The 9,030-nt window shown below is 48.6% G+C and overlaps 1 protein-coding gene across 4 annotated transcripts in view; it reads right to left on the bottom strand.

Annotated features, from left to right (window-relative positions):
• Positions 1-1,594: 1,594 nt before the first annotated feature.
• The window catches only part of RALBP1 (ralA binding protein 1), a 47,658-nt gene continuing 40,222 nt past the window's right edge, over positions 1,595-9,030 (bottom strand). Inside the window, exons 8-12 of one of the 4 annotated variants that reach the window (XR_013831392.1) lie at positions 7,140-7,261; positions 6,776-6,899; positions 6,266-6,568; positions 4,750-6,022; positions 1,595-4,196 (exon numbers count right to left, since the gene is read on the bottom strand). Coding sequence is in view for 2 of the 4 variants with exons in the window: in XM_079943126.1 (XP_079799252.1) it covers positions 5,816-6,022; positions 6,266-6,568; positions 6,776-6,899; positions 7,140-7,261 (756 nt within the window). In the remaining 2 variants the exon portion in view is untranslated. Of the gene's footprint in view, positions 4,197-4,291; positions 6,023-6,265; positions 6,569-6,775; positions 6,900-7,139; positions 7,262-9,030 lie in introns of those variants that run through there. The other 3 variants (XR_013831393.1, XM_079943126.1, XM_079943127.1) reach the window with 3 other exon arrangements.

The following is a 9,030-nucleotide window of genomic DNA, read 5'->3' as shown; positions in this document are numbered from 1 at the left end:
TTCCTGTGACCACTTTCTTAATTGTTCTGGGTTTGTTTTTGTACGTCCTTTTCTTCTCTTGTGTTTCCCACTTAGAGAAGTTCCTTTAGCGTTTGTTGTAGAGCTGGTTTGGTGGTGCTGAATTCTCTTAGCTTTTGCTTGTCTGTAAAGCTTTTGATTTCTCTGTCAAATCTGAATGAGATCCTTGCTGGGTAGAGTAATCTTGGTTTGGTTGTAGCTTCTTCCCTTTCATCACTTTAAGTATATCATGCCACTCCCTTCTGGCTTGTAGAGTTTCTGCTGAGAAATCAGCTGTTAACCTTATGGGAGTTCCCTTGTATGTTACTTTTCATTTTTCCCTTGCTGCTTTCAGTAATTTTTGTCTTTAATTTTTGCCAATTTGATTACTATGTGTCTCGGCGTGTTTCTCCTTGGGTTTATCCTGTATGGAACACACTGCGCTTCCTGGACTTGGGTGGCTATTTCCTTTCCCATGTTAGAGAAGTTTTTGACTATAATCTCTTCAAATACTTTCTCTGGTCCTTTCTCTCTCTCTTGTCCTTCTCGGACCCCTGTAATGTGAGTGTTACTGCATTTAATGTTGTCCCAGAGGTCTCTTAGGCTGTCTTCATTTCTTTTCATTCTTTTTTCTTTATTCTGTTCCACAGCAGTCAATTCCACCATTCTGTCTTGCAGGTCACTTATCTGTTCTTCTGCCTCAGTTGTTCTGCTATTGATTCCTTCTAGTGTAGTTTTCATTTCAGTTATTGTATTGTTCATCTGTTTGTTTGTTCTTTAATTCTTCTAGGTCTTTGTTAAACATTTCTTGCATCTTCTCAATCTTTGCCTCCAGTCTTTTTCCGAGGTCCTGGATCATTTCACTGTCATTATTCTGAATTCTTTTTCTGGAAGGCAGCCTATCTCCACTTCATTTAGTTGTTTTTCTGGGGTTGTATCTTGTTCCTTCATCTGGTACATAGCCCTCTGCCTTTTCATCTTGTCTATCTTTCTGTGAATGTGTTTTCTTCCCCATAGGCTGCAGGATTTGGCTGTGTTTTTTAAAAAATAAGTTTTATCATCAAGCTACACAAGTGCAAAATTAGAATTTGATTTTTCCCTCTGTTAAAAAGACAAAGTTGTCTTCGATTATTGGTGTGCTCTTTAAAGAACTAGTTGTTTTTTGTGGGTTTTTTTGCGGTACGCGGGACTCTCACCACTGCGGCCCCTCCCATTGCGGAGCACAGGCTCCGGACGCGCAGGCTCAGCGGCCATGGCTCACGGGCCCAGCTGCTCGGCGGCATGTGGGATCCTCCCAGACCGGGGCACGAACCCACATGCCCTGCATCGGCAGGCGGACTCTCAACCACTGCGCCACCAGGGAAGCCCTGTTGTTTGTTTTACCTTTTAATTAACCTGCCTGGACAGCAAAAATTTTGTGCGTTACCAAAATAACTGACTCTGCTTCATGTTGTCTTTATCAGGTCTTTTCTTACTTAACAAAACCCAGTCTTCTCAACATAAGGAGCACTAGCTTTTGTTTACCTTCTCTATTTGCATTTAATATCTGGTACTGTCACTTTGATGCATTATTATATCATAATGATTTGTGATCCTATTTAATCAAATGTTTGATATTTTGACATTCTCTTAAAATCAAATTACTAAATAAGAGTCTTTTTGACCTCATAGTAAACTTTGAGGTTTCCCAGAGGGCTCCTGGAAAATCTCAAAGGATTTGCCTCTCACCTTGTGAAACATAGATATTAGATTACATTTTTAAGTCTTCCGTCATTTACAGACAGTTACTGTTTTACTCAGACGCTTTTGCAAAACTGAGACTCACAGAAAGGACCCTATCGAGGACTCTTGACCACTTACACTGCTGCCAAATTACAAGGTGTTGAACCTTGAGCATTTCACAGCTGAAAAAGACTCTGCCGGGCATCTGGGCCCCTGCAAACGCTGGAGACCTCAAATCAAACCGACCGGGAAGAGGAGCAGCTGACATCAAGGTAGGATGCTTCTTCCCAAGATGTCAGATCAAGAGGATTGAGAACCTTTCTTTCCACATTTCTTTCCATTCCTCCTTCCCTCCCTGGCCATCCTTTTCCTAACTCCTACCCCATGAAGGCCTTTCTGATTCTTTTGTTCACCTTTTGCTTTGCTCTGGCCTGGAAAGAGAATGCCATTGTCTCAGGCCATCGCCAAGGTGGGTGGTAAGACCTCCAAGTAACTGCTGGACTTGCCAAGAGGCTGATGATCAGGTAGTTCTGTCCATCACAAACTTTGCCCTGATTCCCAAAGTGACAGTTTCTATGGAAGAAACTCAGCCTTCTCTCTATCATATCAGGACCCTGGGTCCACTTCCCCACCTCTGGTTAGCAACCCCAAACCCAGAGAATATTGCATCCAGGCTAAAGAAGGGACACGAGACAAGGGTAACCAGAAGAAAACCACCTGTGCAGCCTGCAGATCCTGAAATTTTACTGGCCTCCCTGGCTGTCACCTTTCCACTCCTGAGCCACAGACTCAAGCCAAAATTACCAGAAGGCATTCATGATTCAAAATTCACTTCCCTCAGCAAATCTCCACTTTCCTGGCTAGGAGAAAGTGCAAGTGAGGCTATGATCAGGGACCTCTCCTTAACTCTCCAGGATACTGCAGAATCTGCTGCTAAAGCAAGAGCTGCCCAGCAAAAAATCCCCAGACTCTCTGGCCAAAGTTGTTCTTGATAATAGGATAGCTCGTGGTCACGTTTTAGCTGAGCAATGAGGTTATCTGTGCTGTGGCCAACACCACCTGCTGCACCTGGATTGACACTTCTGGGGACGTGGAAATTCAGCTCCGTAAGATCACTGCACAAGCCACATGGCTTAAGAGAATGATTCCTTCAATAGGCTCTTTCTTTGACTTACTTGACTTTGACTGCTTAGGGCCTTGGCGACCCCAGACATGGGACGATCCTGCTTGGATAATCATAGTAGGCACCCTGGTGCACTGGATTCTCTCAAAAGCGTTCAATGCATGTTTGCAGCCGCTAACCACCGAGCAAATGATCTCCCTAAGACTGGAACATCAGAAAAGAACAAAAAGAACAACCAGCTTAAAGAATGTGAGCCCACACGGACTCAGCAAAAGCTGTGAGAGCTCCAGAGCAGTAGCTGGGAGCAGGGCCAATGCCTGAAATCTTGATCACAATTCTCAGGCTGAGAGTCTGATTAAAAGGGGATAATTGTTAAAAGACAAAACAGTGGGCCCAAAATGGAGTCCCCTAAACCAACAGCCCCCAACGTTTGTGGCACCAGGGACCAGTTTCATGGAAGACAATTCTTCCATGGGGGTGGGGGGGCAGCAGTTTGGGGATGATTCAAAAACATTACATTTCTATTATTACATTGTAAAATATAATGAAATAATTAATTATACAACTCACCATAATGCAGAATCAGTGGGAGCCCTGAGCTTGTTTTCACTTGCCACTCACTGATAGGGTTTCAATATGAGTCTGCAAGCAATTGATTATGCTCTCTGTGCAGTCAAACCTCTCTGCTAACGATAATCTATATTTGCAGCTGCTCCCCAGACCTAGCATCACTGCCTCAGCTCTACCTCAGATCATCAGGCATTAGATTCTCATAAGGAGCCGCACCCTAGATCCCTCGCATGTGCAGTTCACGGTAGGGTTCACGCTCCTATGAGAATCTAATGCCACTGCTGATCTGACAGAAGGTGGAGCTCAGGAGGTAATGCGAGTGATAGGGAGTGGCTGTAAATACAGATGAAGCTTCGCTTGTCCACCGCTCATCTCCTGCTGTGCATCCCAGTTCCTAGGTCTGTGGCCCGGGGTTGGGGACCCCTGCCCTAAACGAAGCCCCCACGTCACCAAACTGAGACTAAATCATACTTTTCACTTCCCCAGAACTGGAACCTGAAACTGTCAACCGGGAGGCGCGTGATCAGCACCAGGACAGTGATCTGCCTGACCCCTGCAGTCCCCTACAGGAAAGTGACCTGGCCGTGACCAACCTTTCTGCCAAATCAGGCCAGCTGACCTGTGCATCGGCTGGAAGGACGGAGCTCACCTCCCACCGGAACCAGGGCATTGCTCACAGAAGCAGCTGCAGATCCAGGCCAGCTCAGCACGAGCCAGTGTGGAGGAGGAGGAGTCGTCCTGATGGCGGCAAAGCCTGCTGACCAGCAAGTGGGCGTTGACTCTGCTGAGGTGAGGGATGCAATGTGAGTTGACACACAAGGTTCTCTGCGCTCCTGGACCTTGAATGAAATCAAACCAACTCCTTGCCAGCTACAGGGCACTCAGTTATTTCAAAGAAAGAACAGCTACGAAAAACGGAATTTTTTTTCCTCAAATGGCTGTTGAATTTATTTGCTTGATCAATAATGGTCCTGGCAAAAATTAGTTAACCAACACTGAGACAACTGTGATGAAATACTAATTTTAAAAATTCATGACACTGTGATAGAAATTAGAGTTTAAACACAAAAGAATCCCTTCAGTATTGCCAGCAAATATAAAATGAATGTAACATGACCGACAGGACGGCAAGAAGGCTTTTATACACTTATATTTGACACCTGACCGTATTTTCAGTCACCGTAATATCTTCTCTCCAGATTTAAAAAAATAGTATGCTGATTTCTATAACAAAGCTTTTTTCGTACAAAAATCAAATAATGGCCAACAAGTCACAACAGTGCAATAGGTAGAGAATAAAAAACAGCATTAAACAGGTGCTGAAAATAAATACTAACCAGGAGGAGAGGACAGAGCCCTCGGGGGCAGGGGGTGTTTCCATCACCTTGAGTGTGTGGGGTTTGTCTTCACAGCCGTGAGAGCTGACAACCTCGTGGAGCCACGTATTCGGACACAGCAGGACTGGACCGAGTGCCTACGAGCCGGCCTCCCAGACACCTCGGGTTGCCAGAGACGTGGTGGGGTCAGGACTACGGCTGACTCCAGAGGAAAGCCATTTCCTATCGCTCAGCCTGGTCAACTGGGCACCCAGCAGCAGTTCACCCGGCCCCTGTGGACACTGACATCTGAAATCTTGTGTAAGAGCATAGCTACCCATCCATATGGCTTTTTCAGGCAAAGAGATGCTTACATTCTAGCCCAAGCAGCAACCCACGACGTTCTGTTCTAGTGGCAGGTTGGAGAAACAAATCCTCTGTGTGGATGCCCCGGGTCCAGGCAGCCGCTCCCACGACCCAGCGACAAGCATCTGCTGATCCCAGGCAGCAGGAGCCGGGTGGCTGTGGTGACCCTGGCCGGCAGGCAGGCTCCGGAGCAGCTGTGTCTGCAGCTGCACAGGCTGCTGTGGTGACTTGGGCCCGGGGTGTGGGGCAGGGAAGGTCACCCCCGTGAGAGCCACTCAGGCCAGTCGGGAAATGTGAGGCGGCTCCCAGGACAGAATCTGCACCACGGAGGCGTGAAGGCACAGGCGAGAATGGCGGGCAGCAGAGACCCTGGAAGGGGACACGGCGCGGGCAGGAGTGAGGCTGCCTTGTTTGGTTCCCCCTTGAACGAGAGAAAAATCCTGATTCTGCCGTAATAAAAAGGAAAGAAAGACGATTTTTGGTTTAAAAAGAAGCCACTCAAGGGTTAAAATAGTTACTTTAACAAAGGAAATTAATCTTCAAAGAAGCTGACACTAGCTGGAAACTCATCTGTGCCCGACAAGCCCGCACCGCGTGCCGCTCTGTCCTCGTGTCACCTGCGGTGAGCACCGCCCGCGTGGAGGAGGCATCTTTACAGTGGGGACAGTGGAGGCGGCGCTGACGGGGCTCCAGGCCACTGCTCCGGACGGGCGGGTGGCGCTCAGATGGGCGTTTCCTTCCTGTCCCTGCCGGGCGAAGGCCGAGGCTGCTCTTTGCCGCTCGGGGGCGGCTCCCTGGCGATGGGCTCGGGCTCAGCCTGGGGCTCAGGCCGGGTGCGCTGCAGCTGGAGCAGGCGGAGCTGCACCCGCAGCTCGATGATGGCCTCACGCTCCTCGTGAATCGCCTGGTTCAGGTGGTTGTTCTTGATCTTGAGGGACAGGGACAACAGTGCTCACATCAGCAAGAAGGCTGCGGACAACAACTCCCGCTGACCACAGAAACCTGGCGCCACACCGGAGCTACCCGCCCTCAGTCCATGAAGTCCAGGTGACGCCCTGCCCCACAGACCTCCCTCCTCCAGCAGGGGCGGCTGCTCAGCCCTGCTCGCTCGGCGCCCTTCCCGGGTCCCATCCCTTCCTTTCCTGCCCACTCCGAACGGCCCTGTGCCGACCTGGTGGGCGGCCAGATGGGGCGGGGGCCCTTGTTCAGACCAGGGGGCTGTTCCCTTCATTGCAGCAGCCTGACCTACAGCCCGAGCGCTGAAGTTCTGGAGGACCGTTTTCCTACTCAGCATGTTCGTATGCTCTGTAAAATGCTGAGCAGGACGAGGTGCTGCCAGCTGGCCCGTCTCCCACGGCCCCCTGGCCTCGGCCCGCGGCTCTGGGGAGAGGACTCCCGAGCTGGGATCCGGCGTGCAGGTCTGTCCTGGCACCTGCCTGAGGGAGGGGAAGCCGCCCACAGCCCTCGGTCTCCTCTGTGAGGAGGGGAGGGCGAGAAGGGAGACTGGTCAGCGTGCTGCCGGCTCCCCACACTGTGTATGCCCTGCACGCTCCCGGTGGGACGCCCCCCAAAGTCCCCCTCCTCGGCCTGCCCGTCGGTTACCGACGGCAAGCAGAACACGTCTGCCGGGAGCCCCGCGCTTGCCATGACTTCAGTGCAGCCTTGGGTCCCCCGCGCCCACCTCCAGCTCCTCGTTCTGCCGCTGCAGGTCCTGCAGGATGAGCTGCAGCTCGTCCTCGTCCTCGCTCTCGCTCTCGCTCTCTGATGAGTACTCCTCGGTCTCGCTGCGGCCGTGCTGCTGGCGGCTGCGCGGGGGCGGGGACAGGGCGGGAAGCGCGTTACCGGCCAGCAGAGACAGGCCCGTCGTCTGCCTCTAGACTGACCAGCTTTCCATGGCTGCACTCGATACTGCACCGTCCTTAAGACTTAATAAAGAAGAAACTGAAGGGTCACTCTGACGCCTCCACACGGAAGGCTGAGCGCTGGCCACCTGTGCTCGCGCCGCAGTCGGCATCCCTGGAAACCAGCCCGCGGCTCTCCCTCACCTCTGGATCTCGGCGATCTCCGCTCGGAGGCGTTCCATCTCTTCTTTCTCCGAGGCGATCTGTCGGCGCAGGAACTGCTCCATGGCCAGGAGCTCCTCCTGTTCAGTCAGGATCTCATTCTCCTAAATAATGACCACTGGTGAACACCTTGAAGAGTCTGAGTCTAGGAAATGTCACTCTTTTGGGGTCTCCTGTCACCCTGAATTGTTTCACCCCATACACTAACACACAAGTTATGGGAAAGCTTGTTGTACTGCACACCCAAAAAATACCCCATTTCCCTAATGTCAAGAAAAGGCTTCTTTGAGAAAAGGTAGACTAAGTTGTTTGGGAGGAATGACTAGATTTTTCTCAAGACATAAAACGCCACTTAGGAATCCTTCTTTTGCAAAGGCTCTGCATGCTGCCAGCACACTGGGCACAAAGCAAAGTTCAAGTGACTCCGTGTGTTTTTGCTTCCCAGTCCTTTCTGAATGCCTTCCCACTGAGAAATCTATTTTAGGGCCACAGTGGGCTTTGACAGTGTCACTAGGAAAGAAGGACCCAGGAGATGAGAAGCTGGTATCAGCATCACCTGAAAGTAGATCTAGTGATGGAAAGATGTTCACAGAAGGAATTTTTCCTCACCACAAGCCACCATCTTCCTCAACCCACATCCCCAGAGATAATATTTAAAAAACAGTAAATATTCTCCTTTAACAGAATACGCATTTCTAAAACTGATTAGCTCACCTAAGGGGATATAAATCCCTATCTGCCCAAGATCTAGCTAGCCCTTTCAACCTACTGAAAAGAACCAAAGCAGACAAAACTTAGGAGGTAACAGAGATGGAAAGCTACAGAAATTAGCTGGAGGCAGCAAAGGTCTACAGCATTTTTTCCCAAACTAACAGGTAGCGAGAGGATAAGAACCTGTGATCAAATGTGAAAGACGCTAGGGTCAAATTCTAAAGTCAACTACCCAAAGCCTCCCATGTGCATAAAGACTCTCTCGGAGATGTGATATCCATATTCCCCGGGTGTTTCCAAATGCAGAGAGGCTCATCCTTTACCTCAGTGCACTTAGGAAAGCTACTGTTCCAAGAAATAACAGACTGAAAACTCTGAAATAAAGACATATTTGGGACTTGATTCTCTCTTCAGGGGAGAAGAGTTATACGTCCCTGGTAGGCAAAACAATGTATTTTCAGAAGTGACAAAAAAGGATTGAAACTTGTAGGGCTTTAGGTATCCCACATACGTGAGTTTCTGGGAGCACTGACTATGCTGTCAGAGCCTAAAACTTCATTCCTTTCTGGTTAAACTCTGGGAATTTCCAGAACAGAATAAGGTTGAGTGAGAAATTCAGAAAGAAAAGAGCTCATCTTTAGCTCTCTGCCTGGAAATACAGTAGAAACTCAAGAGCTCTTTGCCAAATTGATTAATGAATAATCGAACAATTCATCTCCAACAACTGACTTTCACCGGCAAAGAATAAAATATCTAAAAGGTGTTATTAGCAACGACTATCAGCTAAAATCTGTTACATTTCAAGGATCTCAAACTTTGTGACATCAGGAAGAACAAATTTAAAATACTGAAGTCCAATCTCATTAATATGGAACAACTAGACTAATTTGTAAATTAGAGGAAATACCTATAACTCAAGACCTGTGTGTGAGTGAAATGAGATGAAATAAAACAGCTAGAACAGTCTCCAGTAAGAAGCAATCGCTCAGTACAAAAGGTAGTTTCTTCCTCCAGCTGAACATTTACGCAAACACTACATAAAGGTAGGGCCAAATAAATACAACAAGTAAGCCCCTCTAAAACCTCTAAATCTTCTCATAAGTTTGGTTAAAAGATTCATACCTCTGTAGTTGAGCTTCTCAAATTATAATATAAAATGACC

The sequence above is a fragment of the Stenella coeruleoalba genome, assembly GCF_951394435.1.
Source record: "Stenella coeruleoalba genome assembly, chromosome: 14".
In the NCBI taxonomy this organism is placed as follows: domain Eukaryota; kingdom Metazoa; phylum Chordata; class Mammalia; order Artiodactyla; family Delphinidae; genus Stenella; species Stenella coeruleoalba.
This window is presented reverse-complemented; position numbering and strand designations above follow the sequence as displayed.